The 21,584-nt window shown below is 34.5% G+C and overlaps 1 protein-coding gene across 4 annotated transcripts in view; it reads left to right on the forward strand.

Annotated features, from left to right (window-relative positions):
- LOC123542149 (tropomodulin-like) overlaps positions 1 to 14,227 on the forward strand; it is a 44,547-nt gene extending 30,320 nt beyond the window's left edge. For all 4 annotated transcript variants that reach the window (XM_045327821.2, XM_045327820.2, XM_045327824.2 and 1 more), the window contains exons 8-10: positions 735 to 878; positions 8,816 to 8,963; positions 13,217 to 14,227. In XM_045327821.2, the coding sequence (XP_045183756.2) occupies positions 735 to 878; positions 8,816 to 8,963; positions 13,217 to 13,254 (330 nt within the window). In that variant the 3' untranslated portion in view covers positions 13,255 to 14,227. The remainder of the gene's footprint in view (positions 1 to 734; positions 879 to 8,815; positions 8,964 to 13,216) is intronic.
- Positions 14,228 to 21,584: the final 7,357 nt, after the last annotated feature.

The raw sequence follows: 21,584 nt of genomic DNA on the forward strand, positions 1-21,584 counted from the left end.
GATTTAATTTCTTGGCATGACAGAACAAAGAAGTCCACAAAGATTAGTCCCCCACGAAAATTAATGATTTCACAGTTTGCTGTGTAAATGGTAAAGTATGTGACTTGACTTGGAAATATTTGTCATTCTAACACAAAAGAAATATTTCCATATCGTTGGCTGAGCCCTATGGTATCCTGTTCTTTATCTATATACAATTACAATGGTTTTACGCTCGCCCCTCAATATGTGAAGTTATGCAGTAGATGTGCCAAAATAATCCTTGAAGTCAGAAAAATGGACTTTTTGCACGAACATATTTTATACAGCTTGTCTGCACAAAATGTTTTAACAGGAGAAATTTTCAGTAGAAAGTAACATACCTCAAAATGTTCTTTAAAATTCATAACCATTGATTGCAAACTGCATACAGTGGAATCATTTAAGAATCTCAGGCATGAAATTCCATGACTTTAGCAAAACAGATATTTTTTGGGGATATAGAATTGTTGATTTTAACCTTCGAAGATAAAACGAATGGAATTTATGAGGATATAAGTTTTGGGATTGACACAGCTGCTAAGTTCACAAAAATATGACCTCTATGAATATCACTGATCTCACACTAATTCAGCCGGTAAGTAGTATTAGCGAACATTTCTGCATGCAAAATGTATCCACGCAAAAATGTTAACATCCGAAGTATTTCCGTATGTTGCTTGTTTTGATTTTGTTGAATTTGTTTTCTATTTCAGAAACTAGCTGAAGGCTTACAGGAAAACAAAACACTTAAAACATTAAACATAGAATCCAACTTTATAACAGGGGAACCGCTAGTGGAGATCCTGAAAGCAATAAATGTTAACAAGAATGTGACAGAATTTAGGGCAGCTAACCAGGTGAGATTTGGGTTATTTCTTAAAAGGGGCCTCTGTGGTTAAGGTAATTATGTCTCCCCTAGGAGACATATTGTTTTTGCCCTGTCTGTCCGTCCGTCCGTACGTCACACTTCATTTCCGAGCAATAACTAGCAATTCAATTCAATTCAATTCAATTCAATTTATTTGCATTATATGGCCTCCGGCCCAAATACAATATATACAACATGAGATAAACATAATGCATGAGGTTATGACATAAACAGCTGGACGGCATAGTCAATGTTAAACCATGATGACATATTATAGTTAACAATACATATCAGAATTCATATTTAACTGGACATTTCTAAATATTTGTCCCTCTCTTTAAAAGAGTAGTAAAGATACATGGCAACTTTTCTAATTAAATTCACATTTTCGTCTGACATCAAAGAATAAAACTTTTCTAGGGTTGGATATTGACAATAACACATAGGTAGATATTTTTTACGAATATCAGCATATAAAGGGCATGATAACATGAAATGATATCCATCTTCCAGTACATTTTCACAGTACAGACATACTCGATATTCTCTAGATATGTTATAATGTCTACCTTTTTCTATCATTAAACAATGCGAAGAGCTACGGAATCTTGCCATACAATTTCTAAATTTCTCAACATCTATTGCAATAACATATTTTTCAACTCCAAAACAGTATTTATAGTTACAATAGTATTGCAGTTTAATATTGTCTCTACACCTTGACTGCCAGTTTTGTATGAACTGGTCTTTTAAAGTTTGAACGTACTGAATTAGAAATAACCTTGGGTTTGCAACATTTTGTGTTTCCCATACATATCCAAACCCATTGCTGTATAAATTACGCTTAACATCAGTAACCCAATTTTCATACCCTATATTGTCATAATACAGAAGCATTTCATAACACAATCTTGTATATCTATCTTAAGGAAGATTAAGTAATCTTAACCAATATTTAATACATCGTTTCGAAGCATATATGTGCATAGGATATCTTTCTGTATCCCCAAGTACAGCATCATTACATGCAGAGTTATATACATTCAAAAATCGTTTGCAAGCATATACCTGTACTGTTTCTATGCATTGTGGGTGTTTTAAACCCCAAAGTTCAGAACCATATAACACAATAGATGCAATTTTCGAATCAAACACTTTAAAAAACGTTTTATATGGCAGACAAGATAAATGTTGAAGAGAACTAAAAATGTACATAAGTACCTTCTTCGCTTTCACAGACATGGCCTCTGCAATTTTATACATTGATAATCTGTTTGTAAAGAATATACTGACATAAGTAAAACCATTGACAATTTCAAGCTGTTTGCCATTATATAACCATTTTTCTCTTCTCGCCAACCTTCCACCTCGTTTAAATACAAGTACTTTTGATTTCGTGATGTTTACAATTAATTTACTCCTTAACCAAAACTGATATAAAACATTTAATTGTTTTTGTAAGCCAACAACAGTATCAGAAATCAAAGCAATATCATCAGCAAACATAAGCAAAAAAATTTCAACAATATCTGGAAATAACTGAATCCCTCTGATGTTATCTTCACATGACATTGAATAAAGTTCATTTATGAACATTGCAAATAAAATGGGGCTCAGACTACAGCCCTGACGTAAACCAACCGGACATGTAAATATGTCTGACACACCCTCGTTGGTTCTTACACATGCTTTGACTGATGAATAAATGCCCTGTATTGACTTATATAAGAGACCCTTTACACAATTTCATTTTAATATAGCATACAAAATCGACCGATCGACTGAATCAAAGGCTTTTTGAAAGTCTATGAAAGCTACATATACAGGTTTCCCTTTCATACATAAGTATTTATTAACAATGGAATATAAAATAAAAGCATTATCAACTGTAGTATAGCCCGCTCTAAAACCTGCTTGGGATTCCGAAAGTTTGTTATAAGCCTCAACATAAAAGGTAAATCTTTTAGTAATTATTGATATATACACTTTACTAAAAACATCTAGTAATGCTATACCCCTGTAATTATCAGGGTTGCTATAACTGCCCTTTTTGTGTAGTGGTATAATGACTGATTTTGCCCAGTTATCTGGAAATTCACCTCTAGAAAACAATCTATTAAAAAGTTTACATATAAATGGCAACAATACATGTACGCCATACACTAACTGATGGGGTACAAGACTACCTCCAGACGCTTTATTTATATTCAACGCTTTAACACTATGTAATATCTCTTCATTAGTAATCTCAGAGTTAAAAATTAACTGTTCTATATCATCAAAATTTGTATCTATATCAAAAGTGACACATACATTGTCATATACATGGTTATTTTCTACAGTATTCGAAAATAAATTACTGAAATGATCATACCATTTGTCCAATGATATAATATTCTCTGATTTAGGCTTATTTAATACCCGTTTGATTTCATTCCAGAATTTTCTGGAGTTATTAACAGAGGACTCGACTTTATTTAAATATTTTCTGTTAAACAACATTCGTTTATGTCTACACAAATTTTTATATCTGCATTTACTTTCTACATAAGCATTCAAATTCTCATCACACCTGTGTTTCCTGAATCGTTTCAGAAGCTTTTTAGTAGTACGTTTTACCTGCTTACATTCTGTATCAAACCATTCATTATATTTAACTTGTTTGCCTTTTCTTCTTACCTTTTGAAAACTAGTACTACTGTTGCAAATCACAGTTTCAAATTCCTGAATTACTGAATTTATATGTGTTTCATCATCTGACAACATAGTTTCTAGATTTGTAAAATACCCATTTAGGATGTTTTCGGATAAACAATTTAAGTACTCCTCACAATTATCCTGATTTAAGTCATAAAACATGTCAGTACGTTTACAATTATTAACAGGTATATCACCTTGCTCTATCTTCAAACCCAACGATAAAGGAACATGACTACTTTCAGTGCAAGAATTGATCTCAAACAATGTAATTATAATATTATATCAAACAAATGTTTCGTCACAATATAATAATCTATAACACTACATCCGTTATTGTTAATAAAAGTGAAGCCATCACCTCCATCATATCTACTAAAGCGGCCATTCACAATATAACATGAGAACACTTTACCAAACTCTAACAGCTCGTGTCCAAATTTATTAGTTTTGTTGTCACATGATACCCTTTCAATGTCAGTATCACTGTCAATTATATCGCTAAACTCTTCTAACTCCGGTATATTGTCCGGACATACTGTGTAGTCAGGAAGATTAGCAGTTCTGGCATTAAAATGGCCACATAAAAGTAAAGCAGTGTCTAAAAAATTATTACTTATAATATGGTCTTCTAGTTGTTGCAACGTAAACATGACAACATTATTATAAACTGGCGAATTTTCTGGTGGTATATATAACGATACATAAAGTATATCTCGATCTAAAGACAGTAACTTGCTATCTATTATTAACATCACTCCAAAACTAAAATTGTCACAAACACGTTTAAAATAACTAGCAATGTTGCTTTTTATCAAAACTGTTACACCACCCATAGCTCTACCTCCTGCAAAAGACTGTTTAGCATTACAAGAAAAAATTGTATATTCATTGAAATATTTGTTACAATAGTCAGAGTCACCATCCCAAGTTTCTTGTATACCGATTACATCATATTTTTTTGATAAATTCAATTATATCAGTAGAAAACAATTTCGATTTGAAACCTTCAATATTCCAAGATAAAAAATGTATGTCCGTCTGTACAGGGCTTTGGCCTTCATCCTATCTGGAATTTACCTTGACTCGAGCTGACCTATCATCATCCGAGGTCCCAGTATCCATATCCGGGGCAGGATTTAAATCCGGACTCCTATCCCGGTGTCTAACGGCTTGTTTAAATGTTCTGGATTGTCCATCAAAGTCGCCAGTCAACGGTGCTGCCTTTGGTCTAAAGGCTACAAGTTTACCGTTTTTAAAGTAGCCAGTTAGTCCTTCCTTCTTGAGCTCCTTTAGCTTTTGTCGCTGTAGGAATGATAAATCATTCGATACCCAGATTCCTCTATCTCTTAAAGTTTCTCTGTACTTGAATAACTCAAATTTATGATCACTATTCTTGAATTTTACAATCACCATTCTTGGTTCGTCATCTTTCAATTCACCGACCCTTTTAGCACTATCAATCGAATTTATGTTAAGCTCATCCGGTTTTCCAACTACATTTAAAACATTTTCAGACACCACATGCTCCAAAGATACCAATTCTGACTCCGTTTCTTTTAGACCGAAAATTCGTAGCGACGGTTTCAACCTTTCAGACTCCATAATATTTAACTGTATTTCAATATTTGTCAAGCGTTCTTCCTTCGTTTCATCTGCAAGAGACAGTGTCGCTACATCACTATTCAGTACTTCCTGTCCGTATTCAAGTATATCAACTTTTGCTTTAACCGATCTGATTTCATCCTTCAGACTTCCGATCTCTTTTTGTAAACAAACAACTTGCTCTTTAACTCCTTTAACTTCCTCTTTAGTGTCAGCTATAGCATACAGAATCAACCTCGTGTTAAGGTCAATGGTGGGGTCATCAGGGTTAATACTCATACCCGGACTCTGTATGGGTCCAGGGTTAGTCTCCACATCGGACGATAATATCAACAAACGTCTGTAATAATAGCTATACTGTCCTCCGAACGAAACACAAGATGACATATATCCTTGCATCGTCCCATGTGTTGACAAAGATGTCCATGTGCATATATCTGTATGCGACTCTGAAAGGTTCTCCTTTAACCATTCATGTGAAATCATAACTCCAGATAGCGCTAGTGTAATGAACAAAGAGTATGTACAACATATGAAACTTCTCAGGTGAATGTCAGATCCTTTCGTGAATTTATTATATTTCCGCACCAATTCGAGCACGATAGGTATCAGTATCAATGCCCATTATTACTGTGACCACAACGCGCTTCCGTAGAAAATGTTCAATGATAGTCCATCAGTACACCTTGTACTAATCCTCAATTATCGCCGATAAATTTATGTCAGTGAGCCAGTACAATAGCCACTATATATTCAAAGGTATACAAAATCAATCAAGCGTTATACACAGTGGTTTATATCGAGAAAAGTTTGACAAAATATTTCAAAACTCACAGTTTTATATCCAAAAATTACTCCAAAATAATCCAGTTTTCCAACACTATAAACACACTATCACAAAGTGCACTTTCTCAGTTATCGATCAATGTCAATCTCAAGTCACAAAGTTCAGTATTTCTATCAAAATTTACAATTTGAGCAGAGCTTAAAAATTACGTCTTGTCATAACCTCACACTTTTTAATTAATCTGGAGAACCATTTGACCTAGAACCTTTAAACTTTATAGGGTTGTAGGGCTGCTGGAGTAGACGACCCCTATTGATTTTGGGGTCACTCCGTCAAAGGTCAAGGTCACAGGGGCCTGAACATTGAAAACCATTTCCGATCAATAACTAGAGAACCACTTGACCCAGAATGTTGAAACTTCATAGGATGATTGGTCATGAAGAGTAAATGACCCCTATTGATTTTGGTGTCACTCCGTCAAAGGTCAAGGTCACAGGGGCCTGAACATTGAAAACCATTTCCGATCAATAACTAGAGAACCACTTGACCCAGAATGTTGAAACTTCATAGGATGATTGGTCATGAAGAGTAGATGACCCCTATTGATTTTGGGGTCACTCCGTCAAAGGTCAAGGTCACAGGGGCCTGAACATTGAAAACCATTTCCGATCAATAACTAGAGAACCACTTGACCCAGAATGTTGAAACTTCATAGGATGATTGATCATGAAGAGAAGATGACCCTTATTGATTTTGGGGTCACTCCATCAAAGGTCAAGGTCACAGGGGCCTGAACATGGAAAACCATTTCCGATCAATAACTGGAGAACCACTTACCCAGAATGTTGAAACTTCATAGGATGATTGTACATGCAGAGTAGATGACCCCTATCGATTTTGGGGTCACTCCATTAAAGGTCAAGGTCACAGGGGCCTGAACATTGAAAACCATTTCCGGTCAGTAACTTGAGAACCACTTGACCCAGAATGTTGAAACTTAATAGGATGATTGGTCATGCAGAGTAGATGACCGCTAACGATTTTGGGGCCACTCTGTGAAAGGTCAAGGCCACAGGGTCCTGAACATTGAAAACCATTTCCGGTCAGTAACTTGAGAACCACTTGACCCAGAATGATGAAACTTCATAGGATGATTGGTCATGCAGAGTAGATGACCCCTAACGATTTTGGGGTCACTCTGTTAAAGGTCAAGGCCACAGGGGCCTGGACATGGAAAACCATTTCCAATCAATAACTTGAGAACCTCTCGACCCAGAATGTTGAAACTTCATAGGATGATTGTTCATACAGAGTAAATGACCCCTATTGTTTTTGGGGTCACTCCATTAAAGGTCAAGGTCACAGGGGCCTGAATGTTGATAACCAGTTCCGATCAATAACTTGAGAACCACTTGACCCAGAATGTTGAAACTTCATAGGATGATTGAACATGCAGAGTAGATGACCTATTGATTTTGGATTCAGTCAATTAAAGGTCAAGGTCACAGTGGCCTGTTCATGTAAAATCATTTTTTGGAAATAACTTGAGAACCACTTGACCTACAATGTTGAAACTTAATAGGATGATTGGACATGCAGAGTAGATGACCCCTATTTATTTTGAGGTCACTTGATCAAAGGTCACAGGAGCCTGAACAGTGACTTGAGAACCACTAGGCCAAGAGTGATGAAATTTAGCGGGATGACTGGACATGCCAAGTAGATGATCCCTATTGCAGCCAACCATCAGTGTCTCTTTGACTTTCGCTCCTGACCCCTATTGACTTCTTGCCTATAGGACTTTGCATTTGGGGAGACATGCGCTTTTTTACAAAAGCATTTTCTAGTTGACTTTGAAATCTCACTTGGTATGTAGAGTTTTTTTACTTTGAGGAAGTATCTAGGACTGGGACGATTACTCGATTAATCGGATCCGATTCGAGTACTAGGTGAAACCAGTTTCAATTTTGCAAAACCGCTAATTGCTCTCAAACAATAAACATCACGAATCGTACTTTATCTTTATACATTTCTTTGACCAGCACATAGATTCGCAGTATATTTCCGCTAAAACACATCAACTTTAACATAATCAGTAGTCTCGGATTTGCTTGTCGTGATATTTCTAAAATAAAATACACCAAAATATGATTTATTAATTATCACACTGCTTCCAGACGATAAAGTCTGTAAGTTCCTAAAGAAGTCAGCTGCTGAAAGTACCTTTATATGGTCGTCAGGAAAGAAAACAGCATTTCAAATAGTGTGGCCGATTAACCGATTCGATTCGATTATACAACTGATTAACCAGTTTCAAAATTTTGAAATCGTCACAGCCCTAGAAGTATCCAGCTGACTAACAGGAGGTTGGTGGTTCTACCTATGTGCCTGCCCTTGTCTGTAATAATGCAAAGAGGAGCATCAAGAAATTTAATAAATCTGCCATTTTGTTTTTTGTTGCCACGGAAACAAAACGGCCACTATTTTGATCAAATATTCAAATGTTCATCATCAAATGCTGGAAAGTTGCTGTAGACCCTGGGGATACTGAACATGGGCAGCTTCAAGGTTAGGTATTGAACAGAAATCCTGGTGATATGGCGTGAAAGGCAGAATGACTTGCCACCAGCAGGCTAAAGGTTAAACTATGTAGAATTTAACAACCACTGCTATTTTGATTCCTGCCAATATGTGGTGAATTCATTGGTTCTTTTGTAGTAGTTATCAGAACTTTTAGGTGTAGAACAATATATAAAAAATTTCAAGGCATTGTGTTCAGTAAAAGGGCTTAATACTGTTTGCTTTATTAAATAAATGTTTTTTTTTTCTTTTTGTAGAAACCAGAGGCACTGGGCAACAAAGTTGAGACCAAAATTATAAAACTGGTCCAAGAAAATGATAAAATATTGACCCTCGGTTTGGCGTTCGAGTTCCCAGAAACCAGAGTGCGGGTAACATCAAAGCTGCAGGACAACTATGATCAGAGTAAGGGTTTAAATTTGTTTTGATATTGGTATTCTTTTTAGAAGATGATGCGAATGCATTTGAACCGTGCCATGGGAAAACCAACATAGTGGGTATGCGACCAGCAAGGATCCAGACCAGCCTGCGTATCCGCGCAGTCTGGTCAGAATCCATGCTGTTCGTTAACGGTTTCTCTAATTGTAATAGGCTTTGAAAGCGAACCTTGCTGGTCGCATACCCACTATGTTGGTTTTCTCATGGCACGGCTAATTTGATTTAAGCTTTATTTGGGGTGGGGCTGGGGGGGCTCCACGGCTGAGTGGTTAAGGTCCCAGACTTTGAATCACTTGCCCTTCACGGCTGTAGGTTTAAAACCTCACACGGGACGTGGAATTTATTCATTTGATGATGCCATCTGGCTGGCTTAGAGAAGGTTGATGGTTCTACCCGGACGCCTGAAATAATGCCTGGAGCGGCACCTGCAGTCTTGCTCCACCATAAAAGCTGGAAAGTTGCCAAATGACATAAATTGTATCAGTGTGACTTTAAACCTAACCAAACACAAAATAAACCAAACAAAATAAAAAAAATGTCTTCTGTGTACAGGTAAACATCAAGAACTTGATAAAATCAAAAACTGATGGGATCTCGTTTTATATCACTCCTGTTAATAACGATCTGTTTCAGTCGGCTTATATGCCATCTGCTAGTATTGTAGCTATGAATAGATTCAAATGCATATTGTATATTTGGTAAAATTTACATTTTTTTTAGGTCATACTTGCAAGTCCTAAAACATAAACATGTACGTTTTGCGAATTCTTAACATCACAAATGAGGGTGCTTACCAAAAAAATGCTAAATGAAGCTTAGGTGAAGATTATCCGGTCCATAGTGGAATTGAATAATTTCATTTTAAGTAAGAACAATCACAAATTTTAAAGTTATAATTTGTTGGGGTTTTTTTTGGTATTTGAATGATTATACGTATATGAAATTTAAACTTTGCAAATGTATTTCAACACAAGAAATTTGAGAAATTCTGACTCAGCAAAAATATTTGATTTTATGTGTTTATGTTTTTAGCTCACCTGTCACATAGTGACAAGGTGAGCTTTTGAGATCACCTTTTGTCCGTCGTGTGCCCGTGCGTGCGTCCATCCGTCAACAACTTCTTGTCTGCACGATAGTGGTTTCATTTATGATTTTATTTTAACCAAACTTGCACACAACTTGTATCACCATAAGATCTCGGTTCCTTTCTTGAACTGGCCAGATCCCATTATGGGTTCCAAAGTAACGGCCCCTGAAAGGGCCAAAATCAGCTATTTTGACCTTGTCTGCTCAATAGCAGCTTTATTTATGATTTGATTTTTACCAAACTGGGACACAACTTGTATCACCATAAGATCTTGGTTCCTTTCTTGAACTGGCCAGATCCCATTATGGGTTCCAGAGTTATGGCACCTGAAAGGGCCAGAATTAGCTATTTTGACCTTGTCTGCACAATAGCAGCTTCATTTATGGTTTGATTTTAACCAAACTTGCACACAACTTGTATCCCTATAAGATCTTGGTTCCTTTCTTGAACTGGCTAGATTCCTTTATGGGTTCCAGAGTTATGGCCCCTGAAAGGGCCAGACTTAGCTATTTTGACCTTGTCTGCACAATAGCAGCTTCATTTATGATTTTGTTTTAACCAAACTTGCACACAGCTTGTATCACCATAAGATCTCGGTTCCTTTTTTGAACTGGCCAGATCCCATTATGGGTTCCAGAGTTATGGCCCCTGAAAGGGCCAAAATTAGCTATTTTGACCTTGTCTGCACAATAGCAATTTCATTTATGATTTGAATTTAACCAAACTTGCACACAACCTGTATCACCACAAGATCTTGGTTCCCTTCTTGAACTGGCCAGATTCCATCATGGGTTCCAGAGTTATGGCCCCTTAAAGGTCAAAAATTGGCTATTTTGGTTTTTGCAGCCATATAGAGACTTCATTTATGGTTTTATTTGATACAAACTTCCAGAATATCTTCAACAACAATATAGGCATAGGAAATAGAGATCAATATAATTGCACCTTTACTAATCCTACCAGGTGTTCTGTATTACAAAAGTGGATCTATTGTGACATTTTGATACAAGCAAAACTGTATTATCTGCACTATTATTTACCTACTGGTACTTCGTTTTATTATTGGCTTGTTAAAAGTTAATTTTTTACCATATGTAAGTTGACAGAATCATAGGAACCATGTTTTGAGGGGTAAATCAAACACAAATGAATAAATCCTTAATGATTTTGTTGTGCAAAAAAGTATGATATTGTGTCTTAAACAGTTTCCATTTTCCACTCAATTGTGTAATTGCAAGGGAAGTAAACTAATAGATCTCTACTTATAAGTACTAGCCCAAGGCAAGAGTTGTCATTCTTTGTGGATCACAACTTTAAATTAAAAATTAAAACTTCTGTTATTGATATTAACAAAACTATCATAAACTTCACATTTGTGAAATCATTTTTGGTTATTTCAAGGACTTGGAAATTAATTTCTAGACTTTATTTAATGTAATTCTATCATTGAAAATTTTAGGGCCTATCTCTAAACAATAAATCTTGGATTCCATGACAAATTAGATCCAATCATAGATTCCAGAGTTATTTTATATCTGATTACCTGCCCTGATTGTAGTCAAAATGGATTTATATCAGTAAGTACTTATAGGACTTATTTGAAATTTCATTATTGTCATTAGTTGGACTGAGCCAATCAGAGTAGATAACTATGGACTGATTTTATGTCAAATTACCTCCCTTTATTTCAATTTAAAATGGGTATATCTCCGTAACTAATGAAAATACTGATCTGAAATTTCATTTATGTCAACAGATTTGTTTGGCAGATCCTTCTTTTGTTCACTTACAATAATTTTCTTTTTAATTACTTCCCTTTTACGTTACTATAAATAGCTTATTTTAGTAACTTTTTGAGTCGACTAAAGGCTGAAAGCCTTTTGACGAGTCCTTGCTATCCAACGATTCTCTAAATGGACCGAATAACATGTGAAGGGATGTAGTTCCATTAGATTTCTCAAATTTCAAACAGTTCACTGCATGAATGAAGTTAAGTTGTGTCAATTCTCTTTGCTATGACCAATATACGATGTAATCTGTCATATTTATGACTTGTAATTGTGCAATTCTCGAATGTAACTCATTAAGCATAAATGTGCATTTTAAGAATTGCGCAGGTTTACAAAGCTTGGGTAACATCCAGCGAAAGACAAAAAATAGTTCCACTGCAGGGCTCCAGATAAGATGCGTATTAGCGTAAATTGCGTATAGAAATAATGCAAATACGCATGTCTAATAATTTCTAAGCGTATAAAAACGTATATAAAATTACAGAAACGCACACAATGCTTTTTTAAAAACAAAATCTGAATCGTCTGGATGCGTTAGGTAACATTGCCGATCAGCCTTAATTCTCCCACATTGAACGTAAACACGCATCGTATGATTTCTATAAACTTTGCATGGGTTGAATTTTGCAGTCAGTAAACGGATAAATTATCGGAAGAAGAAGCTCTTACTGGTTTGTTTAGTTACTACTGATATTAAAAATGATTTTAATTCTTATTTTTCGAAAAATAAACAAATCGGCGAAACATTAAATTGTATTTTCTTGTAGTTTTTGAAATCGAAAGTAGATCGTCTATGTTTGGCGAAACGAAACAACTTTTTTATGAAAAGATTTAAATAAGAGGTAATTTAACCGTAAACTTCAATGTCAGATACTGCCAATTGCTGCTAAATGTCTTCGTATCATCACAATTTGTAAAATATATTGTTCAAACTGGAGAAAAGTGTAATCGTATCCGGATATAATATTTTGGTAAATATCGAGCTGTGTTATGAAATTTTAAGAAAAAAACTAAAAACAAACTGAAACTGGTAGACTATACTGTCAGTACATCAATCATTAGCCGACTCAGGCCATTCAGGCCTTTGATTTATTATTGGCCGTAGGCAAAAATCGAGACCACTTTTCTGTGGTACAACATGGATGGTACCTCCAATTTTTAGGTGTATTTTGACATATCTGTACCTTGTAAGAATATTTTGTTGTTCCTGTCCTATGGACTTAGATATTTTTTCTGAGGACCTTCTTGTCCTCAAGTGCAATGATAACAGGTGAGCGATATAGGGCCATCATGGCCCTCTTGTTTACTGTATGTAAAAGGTTATTTCATTTTGTTTATTTCAGTGCGAAAAAAGCGTGTAGGAACCAAAGCGGATGCGTAGATGTCCAGCGAGTCCACATTATAGTCTAGAACAAATTTAGTCAGTTTTTACAACACATATATATGTACTTGCCTCTGTGTGTGATTTTAGTCGCAATAAGGTTATTATCGTTTAAATGTACACTATAATTCGTCAAAGAAATGTGACTTTTCGGGGCCCCTGTTTACACAGAAACTTGTTCTCACATTATAAGTACATACATATGTATTTATATGTTATTTTGTTGAATAGGTGCACTTAAATTAGCGAACTATACTTTTCAAATCTTAGTTCACCTTAAGAGTTTCCTTCCAGTTTTGTATACTGTTTTCATTTCAGTGACATTAAGATAGAATGAATTTAACATTTTCATTGTGAGAGAGGTTATGATTTCAAATTAAGTTTTTGCGTTCATATAGTAAGTTCCTATACATATAAAATTGTGTTAGTGAAAATTTGTTTGGTAGATTTAATGAAGTCAGTAATTACATATAAATCTACATGTTTAAGACTTCAGACTCTGGTTTCGCAAGTATATTTTGAATGTGTAAGCTTAATGGGTGTGAAAGCTTCAATTTTCTAAATGTTGACACCCCAAGACACTTAACGTATATTTTCGCTTATAAGACGCATAATAAGGAGTCATATTTCCAGTTCAGAGAGTGGGGAGCATCTTATAAGCGTGTACTACAAGGACATTAAAAGAAAAAGAAACCCCAGATGTACGACGTCTTATAAGCGAGTGGGTCTTGTAAGCGAAAATATGTGGTATTTAAATGAAGAGTAGAATCCTGCATCTGTGCTACCCCATACAAGCAAATATGGAAACACAACCTTATTTGCAGAATGTAAACTTTAACCATATTGTAATTCTTTTGCATTGTTGAAAGTTCCATTTAATTTTGAAGTGTTACAGAAAATAAAGTTAATTTGTAAATTTATTTACTGCTGTTGCATTACAAATTAATTGTTTTTTATTGTTGGAAATCAAACACAAATGGATTTGTGATGACTGTACTTCCACCGTTAGTCCACAGTTTTCAATTCCGTGGTATTCTCTTTAAAATTGAATTACTGTAAAGGCACATATTTTCGTTGGGTCAAAATTTTGCGAATTTGAAATTTTTCATATTTTCGCGAGGTTTAATATTCGCGAAATTGTAAAAATGGTATAGTACTGGAATTTGAATTATACTAATGGCGAATATTTACGCAAGGATTAATTTTTGCAAGATGTAGGGCCTTGCGAATATAGGGAAAATTAAAACCTCACAAAAATTTCTGCTTTTACAGTATAAAAATTGCAAAAACAGCGATTGAAATGTTCAGGTACGATGGGTTTGCCTCTAACCAGGTTTCACAGTTTGATAAGATAAAAATTCAGTATTTGGATGATGTAACAAGTGGGATCAATTTTCATCAAATTTTCAGGGTTAGCTTAATTTCATGCCTGTTCAGAATTATTTAGAAAATGCTTTGCTGTTTCAAACATGGACATGTAGGGATATGTTACCTTTTATTCCAATTCCTGAGTAATATATATTTTGGTGCTAAACATGTGTTGAAATTGTAAAAGAAGATTTTGAACTAACAAAACTGTACTCACATATTATATAAGGAATTTGTTATACCTTGTTTTGCTTAATTATTATGTTTGCTGAAGTTTTTACCTTTTTGTTTGCCTAAATATTATTTTTTCTGCTGTACATGTAATGTACATTAACAAATTCACTGTTAATTGCTGTTTATAGGCTTAATTGTCTAGTTGATAGAATGCAGTAATGTCAGATTATAAAGTCAGTCATGTAGTAGCATAGCAGAATGTGTACATTTGAAAAAAGAAATGTTAAATTGTATGTAAATTTTAATCCTGTGATTTTTATATAGTTCAATTTATTCATTTTTTATACTTATAAATCTCCATTTTTTGCATTAATTTTGTGTAAATATATTTATTTGATACATTTTTTTCCATATATATGTAGATGCATGACATTGCACACACAAACTATTATTGCCTTGCTGTAAAATGTGTATTAAGCGGTGTTTTCTCAGCTATAAGTCGGGTTTTTCATAAGTCGGGGGGTCAGATATAAGTGGAGGCAGTTTATAAGTATGTAAGCCAGGCCTTTTTTTCATCAATTTGGGAATGCCCCCGATACGGTGGAATGGGAAATGCTCTTGGAATAGTCTTAATTGGGACAATTGCAAATTACCAAATCTACATAAATGTGTTTTTGTGTGAAATATTAATGAATTGCATTTCAGTAATTGTTCAACAGTATTTAATTTACCTAAATATACATACGATTAGAAAACTTCTTAAAACAGCAAAACCTAAAAGGTATAATCATTTGGAATTTTAATTCAACTTTGGAAAAAACATACTTTTTTGCATTGGGATTACCTCCTTTTACCGGAGGTAGATTTATAGGGGAAAAAAGCCCTGTAAGCTCAGTAGGCTGAAAATAAATAAAGACATACAGAAAGAGGAAGTGCAGAAAAGAGGAAGAATTTCAAAGTGCTTTTTGGAGTTCACTCAACTTCTGTTGAATGGTTTTGCATGGCAAATATTTCAAACTGAATACAAAAATCATTATTTTAAGCAGAATATTCCATGTGGGGTAATGTAATTATGTCAGTCATTTGGTGTTACTAATACCAAATAAATATTAGCTTTCAGTCTAGAATACCAGTAATTGTTTTGAATGTCCACCTGTTTCTTCAGACTCTTAAATTAATGCCAGAAAGTGACATGTTTATATGAAAAGCGCTGACAAGATTTTTGCAGAAATGCCAGGTTCAGGATCTTTAATATACGACTTATAGGTGAGAAGATACCAAATCTGTATGCTCAACTCGATAAAAAAAAATTAGTAGTTTGTTGCTCATTATACCACACATTAGCAGCTTCTTGTAACTTAGAATTTATATTTTTAAAAGTGCAAAAAAAGTATAAGCAGTCATAAGAAGAAGGAAATTAAAATTTTACTCTCTGCATTGTTTTGTGGAGCTTTTTAGAGACATGTAGGAATAGACTGGTCAGTGACTTTGCTACGAAGAAAAGAAAAGTTGTATGAAGAGCTTGTTTTACATTTGATAGGTAAAATTAAAAGATTGTACTTTTGAGAATTTTTGGAAGAAAAACATAAGCCTGTCGCTAATTTTACAAGTTCTACAACAATGCCTTCAGTATACCAGGTACATTAAATTTTAGTCTTTTTCCCGCAATTTTTGTGTCTTAAAATTCTTTTTGATTCATTTGTTATAAATTTAAGGAAACTTTTGGAAATGATAAGAGGTCTGTTCACTTGTGTTCATATCTATACATGTATTAAGCTTAAAGGTTACAAACTACAAATTCAACAAGTGAAAACTTAATACTGCAGAAATATTTAGTGTCAACATGCCTATTTTTTTGAGTTGCTACATCAGAAGAAAAGCAGTGTGTGTTACCTCAATGCCTGTTCTTGCATTTATGCTGTTGCTTCATTTCAAATTTTGTAAAACAGAAGTGGAGAGAATTTTACCTTGTATTCTATATAGGGACTGTAAAGGAAAGATACAGTCAAATTGAAAACAATTATTTTATTAAAATGGTAAACAAATATTTGTTGAAATTAAACAAAGGAATATAATAATTATTGCTTTAATTTTTGTTTTGTAACAGAATAATAGAGAACTGTTTCTAAACTCACCAAAAAGTATATACTCTACTATTAATGTGGAGTGTTTTGTGAGAATGGGCTTTGGTGAAAATTAAAGTTTCTAATTTAGTTGTCTCATACCTAGAATCTCATGATAAAGAAAATGAACTGAACTTCGTTATAAAATTTTGAAATCTGCGCCGAAGGTTAAACAATTCTTTTAACAGATGCCTTTTAATTCTGGAAATGCAACTTGAAACCTGTCTGTATTACAAAAGTGTATTTGATAAGCAGAACAGTAAAGAATTACTAATGAACCGAATAGATATAGTGCTACCACAGGTGTTTAGTCAGGCTGATACTTGTTTACCACTTTTTCATGCAAATGACAGGGTTAAACATTGGAAAACATTTTTTTTCATAATCTTCTGGTACCCTGAGTTAATTGATTTGTGAGAGTAAATTTAATTGATTATTATATAGAATATATCCTGGATTTTTTGTTTCTTAACAGAAGAACCACATTTTAATTGTTATAACACATTGTTTTTTAGTGTAAACCTATTATTGTCACTACCTTGTGTAGAAATCTGTTTTGGAGATGGAAAAAATCAATAAAGCATGAGGAATCTATCTTTTGTGTTGTTTTTAGCTCGACTATACGAGGTATGAAGAGCTGTCCTACTCGATCTGGTGTCTGCATCAGCGCCCTTCCACGTCCACACCTTGGTTAATATTTTGATGCACTTTTCTTTATCTCTGTAGTTACTTTATGGATTTGTTTCAGACTTAAAATAGTTATTTTTCATCATCACCAACATCATGACACAAGGGCCCTAACTCTCACACCAGTATTTCATGAATTACCCCCCCTTTTTACTTAGAATTTCAGGTTAAAGTTTTGATACAATTTCACTCTATTTAAGTTATTACTAAATGGATCAGATTCAGACTTAAAATACTTGTTCCACATCATCACTCGCATCATAAGACACAAGGTCCATAACTCTGGCATCAATTTTTCATGAATTATGCCCGTTTTTAGCTCATCTGATTTTTTGAAAAAAAATGATGAGTTATTGTCATCACTTGAGCGGTTGTCGGCGTCGGCATTGGCGTTGCCTGGTTAAGTTTTATGTTTAGGTCAGCTTTTCTTCTAAACTATCAAAGCTATTGCTTTGAAACTTGGAATACTTGTTCACTATCATAAGCTGACCCTGTATAGCAAGAAACATAACTCCATCTTGCTTTTTGCAAGATTTATGGCCCCTTTTGTACTTAGAAAATATCTGATTTCTTGGTTAAGTTTTATGTTTAGGTCAACTTTTCTCCTAAACTATCAAAGCTATTGCTTTGAAACTTGGAATACTTGTTTACCATCATAAGCAGACCCTGTACATCAAGAAACATAACTCCATCTTGCTTTTTGCAAGATTTATTGCCCCTTTTGGACTTAGAAAATCAGTTTTCTTGGTTTAAGTTTTATGTTTAGGTCAGCTTTTATCCTAAACTATCAAAGCTATTGCTTTAAACTTGCAACACTTGTTCACCATCATAAGTTGACCTGTACAGCAAGAAACATAACTCCATCCTGCTTTTTGCAAGATTTATGGCCCTTTTGGACTTAGAAAATATCAGATTTCTTGGTTAAGTATTTATGTTTAGGTCAACTTTTTCTCTTAAACTATCAAAGCTATTGCTTTGAAACTTGCAACACTTGTTGACCATCTAAGCTGACACCTGTACAGCAAGCAACATAACTCCATCCTGCTTTTTGCAATAATTATTGCCCCTTTTGGACTTAGAAATCATTTTCTTGGTTGAGTATTATGTTTAAGTCAACTTTTCTCATAAACTATCAAAGCTATTGCTTTAAAACTTGCAACAGTTTTCTACCATCATAAGTGGACACTGAACATCAAGAAACATAACTCTATCCTGCTTTTTGCAAGAATGATGGCCCTTTTTAGACTTAGAAAATCATGGGTAGGACAATATTTCTATTACACAAAAAAAATCAGATGAGCGTCAGCACCCGCAAGGCGGTGCTCTTGTTTTACCTAGAATTCAAGGTTAATTTTGATACATTTTCACTATATCTCTGTTACTGTGAAATCATTTAATTTCGTGGTTTTGGCCAAAACGGCTGTTTCGTGGGGACGTTAATTCATGGATTTTCAATTATCAAAAAAAAAAATGTTTTTTTTTTCGTAATTTCCACATGAACAAATCTTGCAGAAAGGATTTCATTCAGACTTGAAATTGTTGTTCCACATCATCACTCACATCATATGACACAAGGGCCATAATTCAGTGCTGATGCCAATATGTTATGAGTTATGCCCTCGTTTTACTTAGAATTTCAGGTTCAAGTTGTGATGCACTTGTGGTCTGTCTCAGTTATTACTAAATAGATTTGATTCAAACTTAGATTATTAGTCACATGATATGGCACATGACGCATTACTCTTGCAGGAAGTTTCCATGAATTATGTCCCTTCTATACTTATTTATATGTTTTAATACACTATATTTATCTCTGTTATTACCTACTAGTATCAACAATATTAAGTCCAATATCTTCCTCTACATGGAGTCATTTAACACTCCAGTAACAGCTCCATCTTCCTCAGATGTGCCCAATTTCACCATCGGGCATCGAAATAATCGAGCGCCGCCGTCTTCTCTGGCTCTTGTTTCTGTACGCTAATAATAAAATAGAGGAGAACCCTAAAAAAGATCAATAAATCGTGGGTTTGTAACAGAATCTTCAAAAAATTAATACAGCATGGGGATTTTAAACAAAAATTGGGAATCGTCAAAAAGTCAGTACAGCATGGGGTTCTTAAGGAAAAAAGCACGTCAATGACTCGGCGCGAAACAACTGAATCTTTTTCTTCATTTAGAAGTAATTGCAATTGTTCTGTACGGAGTTCTCGACATGGGGAAAATCTTGTAAAAATCGAAAATGCGAGGGAAACTTAGAAAATCAGAGAAGCATGAGAAATCTTTAAACATGCAGTTGGTAAATCTTAACTCGTCGGCAATGGGAAATTGTAAGAAATCCAGAATCTTGCATTACTTAAAGATGTTGAAACTGTTAAACTATAGAAACATTTCCACATAGGTCATTTATTGACACTCTAATGCAATTAAGTTTGCAGAAACGGAGCGCAGCGTAGTGGGGGCAAAACTTAATGCATTAGAAATAAGGTTCATTAAAATGATACCAAATCACAGACAATGGTATTTTCGTACCTTTATGTAGAATGCTAGCCCGGCAGCAAATTTTTCGACGCATCAAATGAATGAGGAGAAGAGCTATGTAAGGTAGATATATGCAGGCCAAGTCTGTCCACTGAGAGGGGTCCGGGAACATGCCTTCCTTGAATGCGAAGGAAAATCTGGGGCCAAATCTGGTTAACAAACTCGCTCGATCAGTTTTGTATGCGCATTCTGTGAAGTTATACAAGCAGTGATGACATACCTACACCAGGATAAGAAGGTTGATTTTCTATGTAGATTACATCCATTTTTGTCAACTTGTATAATACAGACAGTATGAAGACAGTTATGGAACGCCACTAACAGCTCAAATTTATCATTATGCTTCAGTTGGGAGGGTCATAAACCCATAAAACTACATTTTATGTTCCCGCTATAACTAAGAAAATTACATAGGTAAAAATCAATTGACTTTTTTTTTAAATAACTTTATACAAGAGAAATGTCCGCGGTTATCAGTCGATCAGGGGTTCAATTCATTGTAAGATATTTAACATTTTTTCACCGTCTATATGCTTAATAAAGAATATAATAATTATGTTCTTGAAATGGTGTTTTAAGAAGAAATATTCAAGATTTTGTTATTAATGTCTGCTGCAGCTTATATCTTTGCGTCCATGATTTCCTAACAAACATATCAGATTCTGCGTTAGGACGACGTGTTGAAATAAACGAGTCATTATACAGAGTGCAGTTTAAGGTAAGGTTCTCAGCGTCCTCGACCCAGTTGCTCGAATCTTTAACAAGCTGTTAAACTAACCGCTTGTTAAATTTTTGATTTAAAATACTAGACTTTGTGGAAAACATTGGTATGGTGTTGTAATTTTACTGTAAAGACATTTTAGTGTTAAACAAAAATGTTTTTTCTAAGGTTTCTGAAATGTCAAAATACAACCCTGAAAGTTAATCAACTGTTAGCTTAGTCACTTGTTAAAGTTCCGAACGACTGGGTCCAAACAGCGAATGTAACATAGATTTAGCCATTAACTAATAAACTATTTGCTGTATTTTATAAGGGAAACCATGCAGCCAGGGAGCCAGGCCGGGTATGTAAATGTGCCTATTTATGAGAATAATTGTTTTAAAAGTTTAAACTATTCATTGACTAGAAACCTCTGTTAGACAGTGGACGCATATTTCTAATTCAGTATCGTATTAGATTCCGGCATTTGCAGGCTAGTAGAGCTAATGGCCAAACATTATGGTGTCGGCCCAGCACAATTCCTCCTCCTTTGCTGTATAGTAAAACAAACACTTTTAGACATGGATTGTGAATATCACAACAAAATTGCGGCATTGACAGCTCTGTATTTCTAAAGATTAATACTATCCCAGTCAATATATCACAGAAAAACACCACCATCAACAATGAACTTTTTTTTGCTACACATCAAAGTATCTAGTCCATGTTTAAATTTC

This window comes from Mercenaria mercenaria, chromosome 19 (assembly GCF_021730395.1).
Source record: "Mercenaria mercenaria strain notata chromosome 19, MADL_Memer_1, whole genome shotgun sequence".
Taxonomy (NCBI): domain Eukaryota; kingdom Metazoa; phylum Mollusca; class Bivalvia; order Venerida; family Veneridae; genus Mercenaria; species Mercenaria mercenaria.